Source organism: Somniosus microcephalus, chromosome 3 (assembly GCF_052327205.1).
Source record: "Somniosus microcephalus isolate GS21.2 chromosome 3, FLI_Smic_1.0, whole genome shotgun sequence".
In the NCBI taxonomy this organism is placed as follows: domain Eukaryota; kingdom Metazoa; phylum Chordata; class Chondrichthyes; order Squaliformes; family Somniosidae; genus Somniosus; species Somniosus microcephalus.
In genome coordinates, this window is record NC_140989.1 from 279676740 (window position 1) to 279700417 (window position 23678).

Below are 23678 nucleotides of genomic sequence, written 5' to 3' on the forward strand. Positions count from 1 at the left end.
GGAAGTGCTTATATCTGGTCCCTGATGAAACTGCATTCTCCCATTGTTTCTGCTTGGACTGCACCACAGGGGCAGCATTGCTAGTAGCAGGCGAAGTTAACAGTTTTCGCAATTATTTTTGCCATCACCTCTTTCCAGTCTTAGCACAGAGATCATTATCAGTCAGTATGCTCCTCAGAGATGCATGAAACAAGTAACTTATGCATTCCGTCTCCTTTCATCCTCCACCTCATCTAACATAAAGCACAGAGTCAGGTGTTGTGCAACTCCCTCTGTTGCCCAGGGATCCTATTGCCACCCTTCATATGTATTTTGGCAGTCACTGTTTTTTCTTTATGCAGCTGTCACAAATTACAAAAGCCTTTGTCTCCCCAAGTATTCAGCCAATCATCATTTAGTGGACACATCCCTTTTAATTTTCTCCCAATGCAGTATCATGCGATTTCACCAACCCAACAAGCAGCCAAGCATCCAGCCCACTATGAGCAAGGATCTTGCTTGCATAAGTTATAGAGGCACATCCAAACTTCACAGGTGAAAAGCAATGTGTTTGGTTTGGATGTGCCTTTTCCTTTAAAAACAAGCAGGATATGGCAGAGGGACCACTCTGCACTTTGGGGGAGAAATTCGGTATTGCCCTGTTTGGGGCGTAAGTATCGGCCGGGTGTGAAATTTTGCGCCCGGCGCAAATTATCGCCGCCTACTGGTAAATTGGCCTGCTTCGCCCCAGGAGGTGCTTGGAGCGCTAAAACAGGTGCTGCACGACTGTCTTAAGGCGCTAAGCCGGAGGAGCGAGGCGCTACCTCCGAGGGCGGGCGCAGCGCAGGTGCGGCCAGTTAGTGATTGGACACAGACACACTGGCGCCGGTCAGCTCTTAAAGGGGAGGTTCGATCTTGGATTGCAGCCACACCCTGCGCTTCGGAGCCCTGAATCTCGGCCTGGACAGACCTGCTGCCACATCCTTAAGCCAAGGACGATGGAGAAGGCCAGGGAGCGAGCACAGCGGTTCAGCGAGGGGGCCTTGGAGGTTCTGGTTGGAGTGGAGTGCAGGTGATCTCTCCTGTACCCGGACAGTGGCAGGAGGCCGCTGCCCAGCGAATATCGAAAAGCTTGGAGGGAGGTGGCTCACAGAGTGACCTCCAGCAGCATGGTGCCTAGGACTCCTGTGCAATGCAGGAAGAAGTTGAACGACCTCACTCGGGTTGTCAGGGTGAGTGCCCTTTTCAGAATCCTCTTCATCCCTGCATGTCGACCTCACTTTATGGCCAAAGGGTCCTGAAAGCCCCAATGCCCAGCCCTCATCCAGCACCTATGGCCCTTTCAGGAAACTCACACGCACATTCAGCACTTTACACACTGTAAGGGCTATTCGACCATGGGAGGCATTGCAGCCAAGATCAGGGCTGCACACTGTAAGGGCTATTCAACCATGGGAGGCATTGCAGCCAAGATCAGGGCTGCACACTGTAAGGGCTATTCCACCATAGGAGGCATTGCAGCCAAGATCAGGGCTGCACACTGTAAGGGCTATTCAACCATGGGAGGCATTGCAGCCAAGATCAGGGCTGCACACTGTACTCAGAGCCCGTCCTTTCTCTTGCAGGACAAGCTGGCGCATAACAGGAGGCAGCAGCAACGAACCGGGGGAGGCCGGCCTCACCTTCAAGCCCTGACCGATCTGGAGCAGCGAGTCCAGCGGATTATGGCAGGCCGGATGATTGGCCCCGTCGCCACTGGAGATGCCGACCCCGTTATGGACAGCAATGGTAAGGTCATCACCTTTTTGACCTCTCTCCTTCCACTTGTTTCTCACACCAGCATCCTTTGCCACCTTCGAGCCAAATCAGTACATTGCAGCACGCATGCCTCCCTTGCTGCCACCCTGTCCTCACGCTAAAGCCACTCTTGTACCTCCCTGCTTTCAGGTGCTGATTCGCCAGGTGAGGAGGCGGGCCCTCAAGCTGCCACGGTGAGTGATTCTGAAGGCGAGGAGGAGGAGGAAGCCGGACCATCAGTGCCACCCTCAGCCGAGGCAGCCCATGGCCATAATGGGGACTCGTCTTCCCTGGAGGGGAGTGGGGGGGAATGGTCTGATGAGGGTGAAGCTCCAGGACCCAGCAGGCTGCAGCAATGCGAGGGGGGTAGGGAAGTTTGGCGGCCTTCTCCCCGGAGGGAGAGTCTGGCCTCGAGTCCTGCTACAGTGAGCGCAGAAGAGGTGCGGCTCCTCGCTGAAATGAGCGCCCAGGCGGAGCACAGGCACACTGAGCTCATGGCTGCAGTGGCAAGGATGCCAGATTCCATTGAGTCACTGGCAAGGAGTGTCCAGGACTTTGGCGCAGCACAGGCAAGGAGTCTCCAGGACTTCGGCGCAGCACAGTCAAGGAGTCTCCAGGACTTCGGCGCAGCACAGACGGCTGCCACGCAATTGCTTAGTGCTGCGATGCAGTCAGTGGCTGGTCTCATGCAGCCGCAGATTAAGGCCACACGAGCACTGACTGCTGCCACCCTCGCTGGATCGGGCAGGATTCGCCGGGGCCCTCATCGCGCAGCAGCAGGCCAGCAATCTGTGCTTCAGCAGATTGCTCTGCATGCTGCAGTGCTGCCCCGTGGGAGTGCCAGTGTGTCGGCCGAACAGGGAGTTGCTGTCCTCTCTCACGATGACAGCATTCCTGCTGCCAGCACTGTCACTTCTCCACTGCAGCTGCCACCACCTGTAGGACAGACTGGTGCCGCCCAGGCAGAGTTGGAGCAGTCAGCAGCCGGGCCCGCCAGGCCCAGAGCTGGTCCAGGCCGTCCCTCAAGGGCATCTGCAGTCTCAGTTTCTGATACTCAGCAGCCTTCCCCCAGCCTTGCTGCAGCCACTGGGGTCCCATTGCGGAGGAGCTGCAGGGTGGGAAGGGGCGAATCTCGCAAGCGAAGCAGATCGCCCTCGAAGGGCAAAAAGTAGGTGGTGTGGCAAAATGTTGTTAATTGTTTAATTGAAGGCCGAGGATCGTGGTCATATTTTTGTTACTGTTTTGGTCATTGTCTCCAGGTTGTGAGAGCCAGTTATGTGACTGACTGTATTTTTGGGGGTTTCTCTCTGTTACTTTGTCATGCAGGTAGGGCACATATTTTGTTAAATAAAGAAGTGTCTTTATTCAGAATGTGCAATGAACTATTTGTTGCCTTGACCGGCTTAGGGGTTGCAGCACAGTTCCATTCATGTTCTTTGAATGGCAGAAGCCATTCCCTCAGAGGGGGCCTAGAAGCGACTTGCTAGAAGCCGCTGACGGACGGCCCTTGCACTTTGTGCCTCCCTCCCGTCTTGGTGCTGCTGCTCCTCCTCCTCCTCCTCTGCTGGTGCTCCAATGTCTGGTGGCAGTGGCTGAGTCCTGAGGATTGCCAGGTTATGCAGCATGCAGCACACAACAACGAAATGGGAGACTCGCTCAGGTGAGTACTGAAGGGCTCCTCCGGAATGGTCCAGACAGCGGAACCGTTGCTTGAGCACGCCGATTGTGTGCTCAACGATGTTCCTGGTAGCTTGATGGCTCTCATTGTATCGTTCTTCAGCAGGGGTGCTGGGCGCATGGAGCGGGGTCATCAGCCAGGTGCACAGAGGATGGCCCTTGTCCCCGAGAAGCCAGCCTCCTGGGTGAGCCGGGGCCTCGAAAAGGTCTGCCACAGAAGTCTGGCGCAGGATGAAGGCACCGTGGCTGCTGCCTGGAAAGCGGGCATTGACAGCGACTATCAGCTGTCTGTGGTCACAGACCAACTGGACGTTCAACGAATGGAACCCCTTCCAGTTGCGGTAATCCTCGGCATTCTCTTGTGGTGCCCGCAAAGCCACATGCGTGTAGTCAATGGCGCCCTGGACCATGGGGAAGCCCGCTATTCTTGCAAAGCCCATTGCGCGCTCTTGCTGCTTGTCCGGGGTCATGGGGAAGGAGATGTACTGACGTCTCCTTTTAAAGAGGGCATTCGTGACTTGACGGATGCAGCAATGCACCGCGAACTGGGAGATATTGGCAATGTCCCCAGTAGCGGATTGAAAGGAGCCGGTGGCATAGAAGTTGAGAGCCACTGTTACCTTCACTGCCACCGACAGAGACGTCCTGCTCCTCAGTTGAGGCTGCAGATCTGGCTGAAGCAGGTGGCAGAGCTCAGTGACCACCTCCTTGCTGAATCGCAGCCTCCAAAAGCGCTGCTCCTCAGACATATTGAGGTATGAGAACTGTTGGCGGAAAACCCTGGGACGGTAAGGTCTCGTGTGCCGACGCCTGTTGGCCCTCCTCCGTCTGGCCATGATTGGCACTCTCTCTCTGCGTCTCTGTGCTCTCTCAATGTAATGGAGAAGCCCAACGTTCCCATCCATTGCAGCCCCCATAGTATGTGGCCACTCAAAGTTATGCCGGTGAAAAAGCAAAGCAACTACAAAGTTCTGGTCAGAAGCCAAAAGTACCTCAGCGAGCGCTGACTCAATGCAGAAATCTCTCTCCCTTTGTCTCTCTGCAAATCTCTCTCTTTCTCTCAGAAGGAGTGGTCCAAAAATGGCTACCACAAAGAAGCCAGGACGAGCCCCCTTTAAATAGTGCCCCCCCAGCCCCACAGCGACTGGGAACCGTTCCAGTCAACCAGTCGTTGGGAGCGACAGGTGGAAAGGAGGGGGGCGCCACTGAATTTCCGGTCCGGGGCGCCCCAAGGGCGTTGCACTCTGAAATGACGTCAGCATCTGCATGCGCAGCTGAGCGGGCGTTGCGGTTTAGCGCCGCCGCTAAATGTCCGCTCAATTTCGCAAGAGGCGCAGGTCTCGCTGCGCCCGGGCGCTAGCTGGCTCGCGCCCCACTTATTGCCCTCTTAAGGCACTAACGGGTGGCGCAACCAACTGAATTTCTCCCCCTTTAACTCTTACCTTTGGGGTGGGATTCGTCATCACTGTCGGAGCTGTCGTTTCCAATTAAATGCTTGGGCTGAATTTGTGCTGTAATAGAAAACAGAAAAAAATCACACTCTTCAATGGTAAAAAAAATTCAGTGTCTGACATCATTCATCTGAATTATTTTATGCTGATTGTCTGATCTCCCTGGGTCACACACTACTTGTGCCCAAGAACAAAATCTTCAGCATTTTACAATGTCAATCTGAGCAGAGGATGAATACATAGACAGCCCAGGGCTGAAGCAACCTATGGGAAGCTAGCAACTCAGTGGAGTGAGGCAATGGGATCCTTAGTCATGGTCTATGAATGTAGGTGGCCATTCGACCCATCTTAATCCATCCATGCAGAACAATCCCACACTCACCCCATTGCTTCATCTCATTGTTTCTTAAATGATTCCAGGCTTTTCACCTCCATCACTCAGCTTGGAATTCCAGTCCAAATGTTAATCACTCTTTGCATAGAGAAGAACCTCCTGATATCAATCCAAAAGTTACCTTTTACTAGTTTGAGCCTGTGTCGAATTAACCTTTTCAATACCAGTGACTATCTTATGTACCTCTATAAAATCACCTCTCAGATGCCTGATCTCCAAGCTGAAAAGCTCAAGTGTCTCTAGTCTGTGCTCATAACTCAGATCCCTGACACTAGGGATCAGCCTTGTGGGTCCTCTCTGCACTGCCTCCAGCAGTGGAATATCTCCCTTGTTTCTCGGCAACCAGAACTGGACACAGCACTCAAGGTACGGTCCGACCAGAGCACTGTACAGTTTGGCCACAATTTCCTCCAACTTGGTTATGTTTCCTCCAACGGTGGCATAGTGGTTAGCACTGTTGCCTCACAGCGCCAGGGACCCGGGTTCAAATCTGGCCTCGGGCGACTGTCTGTGTGGAGTTTGCACATTCTCCCTGTGTCTGCGTGGGTTTCCTCCGGGTGCTCCGGTTTCCTCCCACAGTCCAAAGATGTGCAGGTTAGGTTGATTTGGCTATGATAAATTGACCCTTAGTGTTAGGGGATTAAATACGTGGGGTTACGGGGATAGGGTGGGATATGTGTCGGTGCAGGCTCGATGGGCCGAAATGGCCTCTACCTGCACTGTAGATTCTGTGATTCTGTTGCCCTGTTGATTGTTACTCTGATTTGGTTGGACATGTTGAGCATTGAGTTTAATAAGACCCTTGGGTCTCTTTCAACTTCATCATTATCTATTTCAACCAATACTGACAGCCCTCGGTATCTCATCAAAGGACTACTATTCTTGTACAAGTTTCGACGGTGGAAAGAATCACAGCCGACACAATTCTGTCCTCAGTCGGCAGGGGGCAATGGATAGTCATCAGGAGTGAGAACCCAATCTGAGTTTACCCCTCCCATGTCCATGGGCAGTGAGACAACTGTGGCACCCTACTGCCATCCTAGCTGATTCAGTGCAAACAAAGGATCAAACCTGGGACCTTTGCTCGTCAGTCTGGTGTATTACATCTTTAATATGTGTTCAAAATTTTATGTCTGCAGTTTTTCCTGTCAACATTTTGCATTATAAATTCCTTTGTCCACATTTATAAGGGAAATTGCTTATGTAAACTTGTCACCGCTTCTGCACCCCCACCCCCCAGTGGAAGCACTGCAACACCACTACTGGCAGGAGGGTGCAATTACAATGTGGCAAGTTTACATAGTCAATTTCCATTATAAATGTGGACATAGGAATTTATAATGGAAATATATAAAGAGCTGAATGTATGACTTTAAAATGAAGACTGAATTACATCTGTGTCCCCTGGTCCAATTATCCCCCAACCTGCAGCTTCACTTCACCTAAAGACTATACTTGGTCTCCACTCCCTCAAGGAGATCAAAGTCTGTCAAACAATACTTGTCAAAGCAAATGCTTTTAACTACCGGTTTTACCTACAAATGTGACATCCTGTAACTCATACAACTGACCCTTTTTCAGGCAAGTATCAGACTACCCATGTTCCAATTTATGAAGGACAGAAAAGGTGCACAAGGCTGTAACTATAAATGGCTGGAGATGGTGAAACCATTCATGCAGAATATCAGAAAGATGCAACTCATAAACTCTGAACAGCTTTTACATGGGTGCCAATATAAAGAATTAAAGTATTTTCCCATGTTGCTTCACTTTTAAGTCGGTAATTATATTTATATAACACTTGTGTGGTACTATATTGAAAATTAAGCATACAATTTCAATGTTGATGGTGTCATAGAAACATAGAAGATAGGAGCAGGAGTAGGCCATTTGGCCCCTCAAGCCTGTTCTGCCATTTAATGAGATCATGGCTGATCATCCAAAATCAGTTCCCTGTCCCTGCTTTCTCCCCATATCCCTTGATCCCTTTAACCTTAAGAAATATATCTAACACCTTCTTGAATATATTTAATGAATTGGCCTCAACTGCCTTCTGTGGTAGAGAATTCCACAGGTTCACCACTCTCTGGGTGAAGAAATTCCTCCTCATCTCTGTCCTAAATGGCTTACCCCTTATCCTTAGACTGTGACCCCTGGTTCTGGACTCCCCCGCCATCAGGAACATCCTTCCTGCATCTAGTCTGTCTAGTCCTGTTAGAATTTTATAAGTTTCAATGAGATCCCCTCTCATTCTTCTAAACTCTAGCGAATACAAGCCCAATCGACCCAATCTCTCTGCATATGTCATTCCTGCCATCCCAGGTATCAGTCTGGTGAATCTTCGCAGCTCTCCCTCCATGGCAAGAACATCCTTCCTCAGATAAGGCGACCAAAACTGCACACAATACTTAAGGTGTGGTCTCACCAAGGCCCTGTACAACTGCAGCAAGACAGCCTTGCTCCTGTACTCGAGTCCTCTCGCTATGAAGGCCAACATACCATTTGCCTTCTTAACCGCCTGCTGTACCTGCATGCTTACCTTCAGCGACTGGTGCACAAGGACATCCAGGTCTCGTTGCACTTCCCCTTTTCCCAATCTATTGCCGTTCAGATAATAATCTGCCTTCCTGTTTTTGCCACCAAAGTGGATAACCTCGCATTTATCCACATTATAATGCATCTGCCATGCATCTGCCCAATCACCCAACCTGAGTTTCTCTGCATCCTCCTCACAGCACACACGCCCACCCAGCTTTGTGTCGTCTGCAAACTTGGAGATATTACATCTAGTTCATTAGTGTCATTATTTCATTTGCCCCGAGGTTACGTGACAGCAACAGGATTATATCTGGGCTACAAAAACCTCTGCTAATAAGCCTCTGCATCCCTGCCCACGGGTGTGGTACATAGCAGGACATTCATAAAATCTTTTTTTTTTATTAACCTCCAGATTCGGAGGAACAATATTTAACATCACTCCCTCTCCCCAAGTTAATCAATTCAATTTTAACTTCTCATTCAGGTTGATGGTCTAGGGTCCATCACTCCCCATTCTGCTCAACCAGATGGTCTGGGGTCCTGTGCCAGATGATCATTGGGAAATTATGGTTGTATTTAGTTAATGGTTGTATTCTGCAGCAATGATAACAGCCCACTTCCTCCATCGGGCTCCATATTTATAAAGAGCTACTTTAGATCTAAATGACGTTTCTGCTCTACAGGATGCATAGTTACTTCATACTTTTACAGAAAATATCAGGATAAGTTCACCAATTCCACAACCCCAGCCAGGAGCCATACTTGGGACTTTGGAGTAGTGATGAGAGGATTGCAGTGGGTCTGGGGGTAGTGATGAGAGGATTGCAGCACATGGGAGGATTAGGATGATGTTGCCATCACACAGTGAGCAGGGTATAGGTAGGCTTTAGCTTTTCTTTTGTGTCTTCGCCCTCTTTTTTTCTTTCCTTATGCTTGTTTGTTTTCTGGCTCACATTGATGTTCGTCGGGTTTTTGCTTTCTGCCTTCATTGTGTTTTTTTCTGCATCTGTTCTTGATTTTTAAATGTCTCCTGTTATCGATGTATGGCACGAGTGAGAAGCTGCAGTGGCAGTGGCGTTACATAAAAGCAAAAGTAGGCCAGAGATCACCAGAGGCGGCCACAGGCTGCACAAAGTAACTGGAACAGAAGTCAGCAAAAGCAGTTGTGGGCTGTACAAATCTGACTCAGCAGAAACAGTTGTAAGAGTGGGCAAATGCAGTAAAAGAACAGGATCGGCTAGAAAGCATTTCAAGCCGGTTCCTTGAGGCTAAATTGGCAATTTCACTCGGGATATCACAGGATGGCCATTGTGGGAAATGGAAAAAAAAAACTTGCACTAGTGCAGTACAGGGCGTAGTTCTGAGGTTGGGGCTGAGGCACGTTGCTGGGCAGATTAGATATACCTGAACTGGGATTGCTTGATGCTGATGTCAGAGGCTTGAAATGGGAAGGTGCTATTACCTTTGTCACACTATGACAAACAGGAATTCTGTAGTTTGATAAACCAACTGATAACAGGGCCTTTCAATTGAAATTCATGGAGTGACTGTTGCACATGGATATGATTCAGCATGGCAAGCTTGTCTGGCCAACAATGTAAATTAAACAGAGAAGAGAGAGGCAGTTCGATGACAGGCCAGTGCACACCAGTGGGAAGTAGCTTACACAACACGTTATTAGTCAAATATTTGATCCCCATGATGTCAGAACAGACCCAATGGCATCATTGAAGGCTGGAAGAAATTAGCAAGCAGCACAGAAGCTGCCAAGCTTTTTTCTCTCTCTCTAGGCAGAATAGAACCGCTTCAAGCTTGGTGCATAAGCAGTCATTTACACTGATGTTAAAATCAGATTTACACTGAACAAGCTTCCTGTTTGAGTTAGATTGCTTCTCATGATTAGAGAGATTGCAACATTTTCTTCTGAGTCACACAGACTTCTCCAGCTTTCATCAACTGTTTTATTTTTGAATGTGTACAACTAGGATTCCAGGAGTGAAGTTCACTGACATTAAGCGAAACAGAACTGGCCTGTCCCTCCTCCTCTCAGTATCACCCCCTCCTTCATACCCCCACATATTTCAGATGACAGGGGTGAAGCTTCCTGTTTTACATTTCCTTTATGAATAACTTCCAATAGATTACAAATCCATTCCTTGTGGGGCCCAAATTCACCCTGTTTCTACCTCGAGGTAGATTCCACAAGACTGGTACAAATCTTACGCGAGTGCGGCTACCACAAAGCTGCACTTGCAGTATTGTCATACTGTGAACGCAGCTTACACCAAGGGCCATACAAGCTAGCAACCTTCAGGGTGCCAGGACCAAAATGACAGACCCAACACAAGTGCTCGTGTACGTCTGCTGCTCATGGCACTCTGCGTCTGGTGACACACCATGAAACCTTACCCCAAGGAGAGTGTTCACTGCTCTAGGGGATTGGAATTCAAAAGTGAGGAAGTGATGCTTCAGTTGTACAGAGCCTTGGTCAGACCTCATCTGGAGCGCTGCATTCAGTTTTAAGCACCGAACCTCAGGAAATGTATTTGGAGGGGATACATTAGATTCACCAGAATGATACCAGGGCTTAAAGGGTTAAATTATGAGGACAGATTGCATAAACTTAGGTTTGTATCCAGTTGAATTTAGAAGGTTGAGAGGTGATCTAATTGAGATATCTAAAATGATAAAGGGATTTGACAAGACAGCTACAGAGAAATTATTTCCTTTGCTGGGGGAATCCAGAACAAGAGGGAATAATCTTAAAATTAGAGCTGGGCCATTTAAGAGTGAAATCAGGAAGTATTGGTTCACATAGCGTGGAAATCTGCAACTTTCTCCCCAAAAAGGCTGTGGATGCTGGGTCAATTGAAATTTTTAAGAGAGAGATATTGTTAGGTAAGGGTATCAAGGGATCCGGGGAAATAGTGGGTAAGTGGAGTTGAGCTGCAGATCGGCCATGATCTAATGGAATGGTGAACCAGACTCGAGGGGCTGAATGGCCCACTCCTGCTCCTATCTGCACCCCACCCCGGCCTCCCCCAACACATCTGCATTTTGTCCCCTCCTGTACTGCCCAATGACTCTTTTGGCACCATGGAAGAAATACAATTCTACATATTCCTACATGAAGAAAATATGATACAAGTAGTGTACATACAAGTATAGTACATAGTATGTGTGCATTATTTAAAATCAGAACTAATAGCCCTGGCTTGGACCCAGGGTGGGAATTGGGTCGGGGGGAAGGCAAATGCCAACCCCACCGCCCCCCTGCCCCCGACCTGGGCAGCAACTGGGCCAATTTGAAATCCTGGGCCTCATCTGCAAGAAGTGACAGCTGGCCGGTGGGTGGGCATGGCATTTCAGGCAGACTGTCACCAAAGGAACAGTTGTTGACACCAAGGTAAGTCAAAGGGAGGGGGTTCAGGAGGGTCTTGTGGGAGGGAACGGGGGGAGGGGGGGAGAGCCCGGGGGTAGGGGAGGGCTAAAGCTTTCTTGTGGGGCCCGGAGAAGAACCTGCATTGTCCACTTCCCTAGACCTCACCAGACCACTCTATAACACACTTTAACTTTGGTGAGGTTCACTAGGCTCAACCCTGTGCAAAAGACTGCGGGATTGAATTTCCACGAGGGTTCTTCCAATCGCCGCCATAACTTGGACAGAAGAGTCATGGAAATGCCGGATTATTGCTGTAAATGGTCCAATGAGAATAGCAGGGGGTAGTTTCTAGGGACTTCCACCTGAGTGGACAATAGCCAGTTTAACTGGCAGCCATACTGGATAGTGAGAGATGGGAGTTGGTCATGCTGTTGACTTCCTGTACAGCTAAACACAAAGATAGCAACGTATGGTCTAGTTCAGTTTTAGAAGACCTGAAGAGGGGGGCAGACAGCAAGGGCTCCTCAAGAAAACGTTGATCAGGATCGGATAAATGGCTGACCAGAAGAGCCTGCTAACAGAACAGTGTTATGTGTTTTGCTATTTTTCCATGTTATTTGGCGTGATGCTGAATTAAGTCCTGTACAATGAGATTTACTCTAAATGTTACTCCACGCGTTCACTTAACAATTACAAAATAAACCAAATTTTTGATTTACATTTGTCCTCATCTCACTAATGGGTGGATCAGTCTATCTTTCAGATGACTGCACATTATTTAAGCAGTGCAGTTGCTGCTCTAGGGGTCTGCTTTCTTTCAAAGATTTGCATACTACTACACAGACGTAGTGCCATGTTTTATTTAAATTATTAAGAGGTCACTGCTTGAGATCGTAAACTCCACCTCAACTAGGAATCTCAAAATACTTCCCTTGACGTTGCAAGGCCAATGGGCTGCTTTTAGACCATATATTCATACTTCAGACAAACCAGATAACAAATATGAGCAATTCCAATTTTTCACAGCATAGGATGATGCAAGAGGCAACCAAACCCTGATCGGGGAAGGTGACACTTCAGAAACCAAACGCAAACATACGCAAACATAAATCTGCCAGAATTTGTGATGACATTTCAATATTTCAAGTGTTACTTTATTGCTGAGCTTAACTCATTGCAGTTGCTTCAAGTAATCACCAACTATACGTAACTGTTGCACGGCAGAACTGATACAGAAGCAGCCAGTTTATCTGCAGACTGATGAGTTCTGGATTGCTTAAGGCTCACAATCATCGTTAGCTTCCTATGGGACAAAGGAAAGAAAGATGTGGATCTACACCAAAGGGGTCATCAAACAACACAGAGGGAAAATGGAGCTGCCAACTGATTCAAAGCAGCTAATATAGTCAGAGGCTGATCTAACACATGTGCAGTTAGGCATCGCTACATTACAGGGACTGAAAAGTGAGACATGCGTCAGCTGGCCAGAGCTGCGCTGTCAGTTTTTGTATTGGTTTCTGGCCAGCAGCAATAGATATGTGTGCAAGACCATTGAATGACTGCAGGCTATTCTCAGTGGTCAAAGTGAAATCTGTGAAGAGGATATGGCGGCCCATGCCTTGTGTAACCATTGACTCTGCTCCTGCAACCACTAGGAATTCATAAGTACTTGGTCATACTCATAGTAAGATCAAAGAGCTATTTATTACTTTTTCAGAAAATATAAGAAGTTTGTGTATGTGTTGGAATGCAAATTTTTCAAAAATAATCATTCAGATCTAAAGATCGCCCATTAACATGTGCGTGTCTTTCACATTTTTAATGCTAAATCAAATTCCTTGGCTCCTTTCAGTGTTGCTGTGATCGGGCTTAGATTCCTTTGACCTCCATTCTCGCAGCTGCCCTACAAAAAGGCACTGTGGCAATTTTAGTTCAGAAAAATATATTCCCAGTCTAGTGTTAGTATGATGATTGGGGGCGTGACTTTTGTTGGTTGAAGGGGAATTTATTTCAAGAGGGTAGAATCTGTACTTGTATAGTTTCATCAGTGGGTGGATGTTTTTCATGACTCTGCTAATGAAGCATCAGGAGCAGAACGGGGACTTCAATAAGGGAAACCGTGGCAGCAACAGGCATAAGGAAAGAGCGACAGAAACATGGCTGGTGGGGAGGAAAATAATTGACTGCAGCACGACTGATGGGATACGCAGAAACCTTTAAATAAAATGAAGTGCTAGCTTGGGATCTTGCGTTAACAAGTCAGACACAAAAAGAACTAGAATTTAAGCAAGCACAGAACAGCCTTTTGCTAATCACGTAAGAGCAAATGACCAAGGGGGAAAAAAAGGCCTAATTTGATATTCCCACAAGAAGATCTGGAAGAGATGCTGCAAAGTAACTCAAAGGCCTAGATTTTCAGTGTGCCATGAGGTGGGCTTTTAGGCGTGCGGGGGGCAAAAATCCCGAATTCGGGGGTCCCGACACCATCCCGCCCAAAACCCGCCTCCACATAAGTTTCAGAGGAGGCAGGTACCCGCTCCGCACTGGGACCCGCCGACCCGAGGCGGGAAGGGATTAGTGCCAATTAACTGCCTGTTAACAGGTAGTTAACAGGCAGTTTTTAGCCTAGTCCCTATTTTGAGGGGTGTCGTGTGCGATTCCCGACGGCTCCAAACCATGCCAGGTTAGAGCAGGCGGGCCGTCGGGTTGAAGGACTTGGAGGGGTGGAGATGTCGGTGTTCAGGTGAGTGATGGGTGCATGAGTGCAAAGGTAAGTGTGTTTGGTGTGTTTAAAGTGTGTAAAGAAGTTTAAATTACCTGTACTTACCTTAACAGCCTTTCTTCCTCTAGGCGTCGGGAGTCCATCATTCAGCCGGCACTGAAAGCAGAATGGCTGCGATCTGTCAAAAGTGACAGCCTTCAGCTTTCAGTGCCGATGAGAGTTCTAACTGAGTCTGTGTAGAAGGACTCAGGTTAGAAGTCAGACTGTCAGTGCTTGACAGCTTCAAACAGCTGTGAAACACTGATATTTCATCTGTCAACGCCTCTTGACAGATGAAATTTCAGTCTGTGATGTCACCTGTTGCCGGGTGGCCCTTAATTGGCCTGCTGAGCCCGTTGGGCGGGCTCAACAAGGTCAATCAAGGGAAAATCACGTGGATTGGCCGAACGTCGATGGAGGCGGGACTAAAACCCAAAAGTTGTAGTCCCGCCTCCTTCCCGACTGCTGAATGAAAATCCAGCCCAAAAAGTCAAAAACTAGAATGGCATCCCGTACCATTCATGCCTATTTTAATCCCTGGCTATTCGGTCATGGAGGCCACCAGACCTGAACCTGATGGTGTCCTCAACCAAACCTACACTTTTCAGCAGGAATCACTGGATAGTGACAAAGGCCAGAATTTCCCCCTAAAAGGTTGGAGCGTGGGAGCAGTTAAATTGTTAAAAATGGGATTCCTGACCTGAGCCCACCTCCAACCCGCCCACTTCCAGTTTAGAAGGAGGCGGGACGGGGGACAGGCGACCAACCCGCTCCCAGTAGGCGGTAACTTAATTTAAATATTGTAATTTCACCTCCATTTTGAACTTAACTGCCTGTGGATGGGTTTCACAGGCAGTTAAACCAAGGTGGGACTGTTGGATCCAGGAGGTAAGTGGCTTTATACCGACCTCCTGGATCCAGGGTCTTTCCCTAACCCACCCCCCGCGATCAGAGACCCCCCCGCCACGAGGCCTCCGGTCACCTTCCCGGGCCTCCAATCCTGGCCTCCAATCCCCACCATGGAGGCCTCCCCTCCCCACCACCCCACCGATGATGCTGAGGTCAGCCACAATCCTCCGGCGGCCGGCTCTGATCCTCTCTCCCCCCACTGCCGACACCCCCGTCAACCCCCCCTGGTGATCCCTGACGTGCCCCCCACCCCCCGCCCCGATCTAGCCCATGCCAATCCCCGGCCAACTCCCCCTCCTGATCCTCCAACCCCCTCCCAATCCCCTGCCGCCCCCGCAATCCCTCCCCCCCCGCGATCTCCGACCATGCCAACCCTCGACCCCCGATCATGCCGACCCGACACCCACCTCCGATACTGACCGTGCCGACCCCTGACCACCCGGTTCCCGACCCCCCACCCGATACCCGACCCCCCAATACCCGACCCCTGATCCCCCCGATACCCGACCATGCTGACCCCGCGATCCTTCCCCCAGACCGACCCCTTGCATCCGAGGCCTACTCGCCCGTAGCCAGCCAGCCTCTAAATCTGGCTGGCTGCTAGCAGGAATCCAAGGCCTCACATTCAAATCAGGCCCTGCTGTTAAATTGGGCAGGGCCTGCGGGAAACCCAGCCACCCGGGCTCCCCGCCCCCAACCCCCCTCCCTTGAGAAAATGTTGGCAAAAGAGTGGGACTGATTTTTCTCCTCCTTATCCCCGGGGCACTAAAGATACTTTCTAGCAGCCCTTTCACAACCCTTGGTTGATACAGGCTAACTCAACACAGTTCAATATCATGCAAGGTGAGTCATTTACTCACTTTGAAAATATAAAAATCTCAACTTTGTTCCATTGTAAATGGAGAGGTTCTAAAATTGCAGCAAGTCTCAGTTGGAATTTGAGAGTTTAGGTGTTTCCTCGCTCAAGGTCCTTGTGTAATTTCACATGCTTAGCTAATAATGATTTTGGACACAGGAAACTCTCTATAAATTGGCGTTATAAATTAATGATTGCTTTCTGATGTGATAAACAATGTGTGTCACTGTTTATAAGCCTCCAAACTGGAGACTTATGAGAGGCTGGCGGGATCAATTTCTCTACAAATGAAAGGTCTCTCCCTTTTACAACACCCTGGAGCACTAAAAACAACCAGCTGAAATTTATAGTCAGAAGTATTGGTTCTATTTTTTAAGATGAGAAACTAAAGAATGGGTTTCCTAAAAAGGGGCCCCTAGACTTCAATGTGTCTGCAAAGCGATTCCAAGGAGTCCATGAGGTCATCCAATTTCCATCTATCTTTCATCAGATTTCTGTATTTGTTTCCTTACTGGAAAATTACTGTCAGTTGCTTTATACTAAGGCCTGGATTTTGCATTAAGAATTACGGTGAGGCTATCAGTGCTCACCGTTATTATGGAGTAAATCGAACAGCAACTTCCGGCATTCACACATCCGCAGTTAAACACAGAAATCAGGAAGTTGCTGTCCGAATCGCTCTGCTCCTCCACAAGCTTCGTTACACAGATACTTCGCCGAGAGACTCGTCATTCAAACACATGAAGGGAGTGACGTTGCGCTACTTACCCACTAGTTACCCACTAAACACGCCAGAAAAATTTTGGGCTGCTCCATTCAGGTGTAAGTGAATTTTTAACGACGTGATAAATCTTAATTACTCCCAAACAACCTCTCCGGCACTGAAAATTTACTTTTACAAGAGGGGAGTCTCATTCCTTCAGATTTTAATTAATGTTGGAGATTTAAAATAAAATTAAAATAATTTTTTTTACTTTTTCTTTCTGTCTCTTTCATCTTTCTGTGTCAATCCCATCTTTCTTTCCCCTCTCTTTATTTTGCTTTCTGTACATGATTTTACATTGAATTAAATATTCTAATTTATACTTCCTGGTTTAGAATCTGCGGCCGAGATTTTGCTCACCTCGGCGGGTCCGGTGCGGCCGGTGGCAGGTCATGGTCCTGCTGTTGGCTCCATCCCGCTCTGGAAAATGAACTTACCTCAATGGGGATTGTTAAGCCCGCCCAGCGCATTTCCCGGCCCAAATAGATGGAGCGGGTCTGGTGATGTAATTCATGACGCGTCTTGAGCCGGATTCCTTACAGCGACCATGGCCACATTACTTTTGATGTTTGTGCTGTAAATGTTCTGCCGCATTGAAGTGCTGCAAACACTGACAATCACTGCAGAGGCTTATGGAGGGAGTTACAGCATGCAGGGAGGTCCTCTTCCCTTCCCATGGGCGGAAGAGACCTCCCCAGGAGACCAAGACAGCCTGGCTGCACATTGCAGAGGAGGGCAAAAGCAGGGATGTGGTCAGGAGGACCTGGATGCAGTGGCGCAAACAATTCAATTATCTCATTAGATCACGATGTACAAAGCCACACTCACCTTCATCCTGCTGTGCCTCTCATCACATCCCCATCACTCTGCCTTCCCTACCCTACTCCTGCACATCCTTACTCACACCAACTTACCTTGCACCTCCACCCATCCCTCTCTATCTACATTATCACATCCGCATCTCACTAGCCACCCCTCACACTCACCCTCATCCTAGTACAATCATACCAACTAACATACACAAGGGTAGGCACTTGGGTGTTTTAGCCAATGGTCATGTGAAATTTCTGTTAATGTGGTGTCAAAGATTGAAACCTTTATTTTCAACACTTTCTGTTCTTGGACAGATTTGTGTGCACCTTTGGAAGTGGCTTAGTGAGTTGCAGTGAATGGTGAGACATAACGGTACCCCCTGCAATGCTGATGAGTGTGAAAGGGATGGCTTGGTCATTGTAGGGATGGTTTATGGTGTTGGTGTGGGGTGGTGCCAATCTGGCGCATCATGTGGCAGCCAGGGTGTACAGTGTCAAGTGAAGTAAATCTGGCCATGATGAGGCCATCCCTGACCTCCCGGGCAGCAATATGCTCGGGTCCTGATGCCCTGTGTCCTGTGCAGAATTAGGTGATTGCGGAGAAGGTTGGTGTTGTTGTTGGTGCTGCTGGTGTTGGGGCTGATCGTGGTCAGATTCTGAGGACCAAGGTGAGACATTATAAAGGGCACCCATGTCGATGGAATAGATGGCAGGTGAAGTTGAGATGACAGAAGCGATCTGTCAATGGTGAGAAAGGTTCTTCCAATGAGGTAAGCGTGGATGGAAAGTGGGAATCCTGCAGAATCTGTGCTGGGAATGGACTGAGAAACAGCGTTGTGCCTGAGGAAAGTGATGATTTTTCAGGTGGGCGCTTTTACTGTACATTTGAAGCTGTCAAGTAATCAAATGGAGCAATGGCCACTGAACTCCCGCCTCAGGTTGACAGCCGTGGGCCCCGAACAGCGCGGTTCCCGTGGCCATGCAGTTAAAGTCAAAAAGTAAGTTAAAAAAGCCTGTTAAGCATCTGTCAGCTAGATGCTGATGATTTCAATTGGGTCCCCCGCCGCTACAGGTCAAGTCTGCTCAGTGTTGGCAGACCCGACATTGGGAAAGGTGCGTTGCGGCGGGTTGCCGACCCGCTGTCAAAAAAATCAGTTTTCCCACCCGACCCGCCACCGATCCCGCCCGCTGACCCCCCGGGAAATTCTGGCCTGCGTGTCTCAGTAAGGATTCTTCAATCTGATTGGTTAAAGAGACACGCTATTGCTTACCCTGCTCACACATGATACAGATCCCCTGTAGAGGGCGCCGCACTGAAATGGCTCTCTAATTACCCTAAGTTGCCACACAAAAACCCACAAAGTCTGTGGGCAGCTGTAAGCGTGGGCAACTGCGTGCGCCATTCCTTCGCCGTTGACCGCAAAATCCAGGCCTAAATGTTTTCTGCAATGAGAGCATGGTTTCCCTTTGGGTGCTGTCTTTTGAAATTTAGGCAAAGGGCTCTTGATAGTCTGTCGGTATGTGCAAGAGGTCCCTGGGAATTACTATTTGCAGGGGGCTCCCGGGAGTGCGTTGGTATTTCTAGGAGTCCCCGGAAACATATCATTATGTGCAGGGATTCCCTGGAAGTGTATAGTATTTACAAGGAGGTTCCAGGAGTGTATCTGCATTTGCAGGTAGTCCCTGGGTCTGTAGCAGTATTTGCTGGGGGTGCCTGGGAGTGTGTCAGTATTTGCAGGGTGAGTTCACAGATTAAAGACTGAAAACCAGTACAATAGAGTGATTTGAAGGCATATTTTGATATTAATAATTGAATAACATATAAAGGTACAGTACCTAGCTCTTCCTCCATGGTGGTGGTGCCTTGGTTGCTGGAACTGGTAACTCCAAGTACTCGGTTGAATAATATGGAAAATGCACTGCCCCAAACACCTAACAATGAAAGAGAGAGAAAACATGAAAATGATCCTGAATTCACTGAAAACAGTTAGTACATTTATCTGAAGAGACAGTAGGCCCTGTTCCATATCAGAAACCAGGCCAGGCCATTTGGCTTAATCGCAGGTTATACAGACCATAAGTTAAGGTCAGATGAAGGGATCCCTTTAGTCTTATCCTTCTAGAGTACAAATCTGACCATAGTGCCATTACATTAACAGTTCATCAATGAGGACAATGTCCTTGCCCCATCAACCCGCCCTGGCAACTGTTCTAGCTGCTGATCCGGAGATAGGCCAGGTTTTGCACACCCAATAAAGTTATCTAATGGAATGAAGCCTTGTGGGTCAGGTTATCCAACGGTCAGATGTGATTTAAAACAGATACAAATGTTCAACTGCCTTATTATAGTTGTAATCATTATTGTTTGGCTGTCAACTACTGAGTTCCAGGAATTTAATTTAAGTATAAATGCCCAAAATTAACAAGGATAGAAGGGGAAAGAGAGGAAAATGCTCATCCTTTCCTTTTAATAGCACAAAGTAAAGCAATAGCGCAGTATCAATAAATCATTAGCAAAATTGAAAATTTTATTAATGCTAGAGTTCTCTGACTGGTGGGGTCTATTACCTTAACTTGTTATGATTTATATTAAAAATGTTACCTTCACGTTAAATTCAGCTCACAAGGGATTAAAACTACCACAGCAGCCAGATGATTGGGAGGGTTGAGATGTGTATTAAGGCTAGACAGACCAGTTTGTAGAATGTTGCCACCTTCAACTGAGTCAATAAAAGTCAATTGACTGCAATGGAAATTAAAATGGGGAGAGATGTAGAATGGGCGGCTGAATCGATATTGTCCGTTTTACACTTTCACTCAGTCATTCATTTTGAGAATAGCAGAACATGGTTTCTCGTAACCTACACACAAGGGGGGAGGTAGTTTAATTGGAAGCCCTACTGGCCAATCTCAGGTCAGCTAATTTCTTGTCCAAGAAGAGGCAGAACACAGATTCACATGTGGTGGTCAGTCAGGATGGTCCAGTGAGAGAAAGGCGAGGGAGTTTATTGTAAGACCAGTGCCTACCAAGCACATTCAAGTCTTGTTCTATTTCAATGTTAAGATGGACTAAAAGCAAATGCATTTAGTTCACTATGTTTGTAAAAAAATTCATTCTTGGGATGTGGGTGTCGCTGGCAAGGCCGGCATTTATTGTCCTTGAGAAGGTGGTGGTGGGCCACCTTTTTCAACCATTGCAGTCTGTGTGGTGACGATGCTTCCACAATGCTGTGCGGTACGGAGTTCTAGGATTTTAAACCAGCAACAATGAAGGGACGGCAATATATGTCCAAGTCAGGATGGTGTGCAATTTGGAGGGGAACTTGCAGGTGATGGTGTGTCCGTATGTCTGCTGCCCTTGTCCTCCTAGATGGTGGAGGTTGCAGGTTTGGGAGGTGCTGCCAAAGAATCCTTGGCGAGCTGCTGCCATGCATTCTGGAGATAGTACACACTGCAGCCACAGTGCGCTGATGGTGGAGGGAGTTGATATTTAAGCCTGTTAATGGGGTGCTGATCAGTGGACTGCTTTGTCCTGGATAGTGATAATAATTTATTATTTTTCTTATTCACAATGAGTGTTTTAAAGTTAAATGAATAAGTGAGTTTGCTGCTTGTAAAATTAAGCAGGATAATGATTCACATTTAGCCTTGTCTCACTAAAGTATCGTCAATCTACATACTGAAAGGTTGGAGATATGCCAGTGTGAAAGACACACTATTTAGTTTGGATCAGAAGGACAGACTATAATTATGCCCCTAGTTATGCTACTGTATAATTAGATAGTGGGCAATATGGGGGCATTCCTCAATGTAAATGCAGGGACTGCTTACAGGAGTATCCAACATCGCTGAACCTGAGAGAAAATCTATGGCAGACCTGAAATCACACAGGCACTAAAGGATGGACACACACCTCTCAACAAGTTTGACAGTAAGGTAGCAGCAGATCCATGCTCCTGCTATATTCAGGGTCATTACTGTTGAATTATGCAGTAATTCATGCATGGTACAGATGAGTGCCAAATAAAAGGGCTCTCTCCTGACTCCTCGGCCTAGAAATTCAGTGCCCTTAGCACCGATTTTGCGGCGCTAGAGGGCCTAGCGCTGCAATTGGCGCCGGCTCCTAAATTGCCTGGGGCCCTTCCGCGGCGGTAGACCGGTAGCGCTGCGCCGGCACCGATGACGTCATCGGTGTGCGCAGCGTCCCGGTTGCCGTGGTAACCCGGCCCCAAGCCGAAATTCAGTTGCGGCCGCCTCGCCAGTGGCAGCCGCAACTAAGACTCCGGCAAACGAGTGCTGCCGGAGTCTGCGCCGGCGCTTTAAGGAGGCGCGGCGGCCGGCCGCTTTCCTGCCGGCCGCCTGCCCGCAGCTCCCTCCCCGGACTTCTCCCCCCCCCCCCCCCCCCCGGAACAGATGCAAGCCCGGCACTTGTCCGAGGTGCCGGGCTCATTTTTGAGGAGATTTGCGCGGGCCGCGGCCGGGTGCAGGCAGCTCCTCCTTAACGGAAGGAGGAGGCCTGCACTTCCCCAGCCTGCCGCACCGCATCGGGTGCCGCAGCGCCGGAATTGCGGCGCGAAACGGCAGTTAGCGCCCTTTTCCAGGCGCTAAGACCCTTCAGTAGCGCCGGCAGCCGTTTGGGCGCGGCGCCACTGAATTTTTGGCGCGCGCAGGGGACTTAGCGCCGGCACTAATTTCCGGCGCTAAAGCCCTGGCTAAGCCAAAACCCAATTTCTAGGCCCTCATCTTTTGGCTCACTTGGTAGCATTCCTGAGATTGCGCCAGGAGGTTTGACATGAATCAATCATTCATGAAAGAAATACTTATGAAATAATACTGGCGCTGTCCAGGGAGAGTATAAATACTTGGGCACGGGCCCAGCTTGCGCAGGATATTCTTAACAAGAGCTAGTGAAGGACACAACTAGACCTCCATGTTATAAAACAGTTGATTAAAGCTTTGTTTAATGCTTAGACCAAGTGCCTAGTAGTTTTCTTACGTCAAGGTTCATGCCCAGAATCTAGGTTGACACTTCAGTGCGGTACTGAAGGAGTGCCGCATTGAGAGAGATGCTGGCATATGGATGAAATATTACAACAACAACTTGTTTTATATGAAGCCTTTAACATAGAATTACATAGAATTTTACAGCACATGCGGATAATTATACTCCACAGGAGCCTCCTCCCACCTTAATTCATCTCACACTATCAAAAAGCAGGCAGTATTTCTGCTGGAGAGGATATGGGTCAGAAGTTCAGCTCAAGCTCAAATATGATGTTGAGATTGTGAACAGTCTAGCTGAACCTGAGACAGTGGCCAGGGAGGCGAATGGAATCAGTGGCGAGGGTACAGAGTTTGCGGTGGGAGCTGATAACGATGGCTTTGGTCTTCCCAATGTTTAACTGGAGGAAATTGTGGCTCGTCCCTGAGGTATTGGACAAGCAGAGGCTGTGGACAAGTGGAAACAATAGACTAATTTAAAACTTGATTTAAAAATTGGACTGTCCAGACCAACAACTGATTGGTGACAACTCTATGGGGTCGATTTTCCTGGAGCCGTCAGGCGGGGTTTCAGGCGTGTTGGGGGGGAAAAATCCCGAATTCAGGGGTCCCGACACCATCCCACCCAAAACCCCGCTCCACGCAAGTTTCAGAGGTCCGTACTGGGACCCGCCGACCCCAGGCGGGAAGGGATTAGTGCCAATTAACTGCCTGTTAACAGGTAGTTAACAGGCAGTTTTTAGCCTAATCCCTATTTTGAGGGGTTCCGTGTGGGATTCCCGACGGCTCCAAACCACGCCAGGTTAGAGCAGGCGGGCCGTCGGGTTGAAGGAGTCGCGATGTCGGTGTTCAGGTGAGTGATGGGTGCATGAGTGCAAAGGTAAGTGTGTCTAAAGTGTGTAAAGAACTTTTACTTACCTGTACTTACCTTAACAGCTTTTCTTCCTGTAGGCATCGGGAGCCCATCACTCAGCCGGCACTTAAAGCTGAATGGCTGCGATCTGTGAAAAGTGACAGCCTTCAGCTTTGAGTGCTGCTGAGAGTTCTGAGTCTGTGCGGAAGGACTCATGTTAGAACTCAGACTGTCAGTGTTTGGCAGTTTCAAACAGCTGTGAAACACTGATATTTCATCTGTCAAGAGTGAAATTGCAGTCTGTTACATCACCTGTTGCCGGGTGGCCCTTAATTGGCCTGCTGAGCCCGTTGGGCAATCAGGGGAAAATCGCACGGATTGGCCGGACGTCGATGTAGGCGGGTCTAAAACCCGAAAGTTGTAGTCCCGCCTTCTTCCCAACAGCTTCGGGAAAATCGACCCCTATTTGTCTGTTTAATCTAAAGAGAAGTTGACCCAGAAAGTC

At 48.5% G+C, this 23678-nt stretch overlaps 1 protein-coding gene across 1 annotated transcript in view; it reads right to left on the reverse strand.

Annotated features, from left to right (window-relative positions):
• LOC147121997 (cytosolic phospholipase A2-like) overlaps positions 1 to 23678 on the reverse strand; it is a 225818-nt gene that overhangs the window by 26952 nt on the left and 175188 nt on the right. Inside the window, exons 12-13 of the mRNA XM_085982614.1 lie at positions 19156 to 19251; positions 4896 to 4964 (exon numbers count right to left, since the gene is read on the reverse strand). Coding sequence (XP_085838740.1) covers positions 4896 to 4964; positions 19156 to 19251 — 165 coding nt within the window. The remainder of the gene's footprint in view (positions 1 to 4895; positions 4965 to 19155; positions 19252 to 23678) is intronic.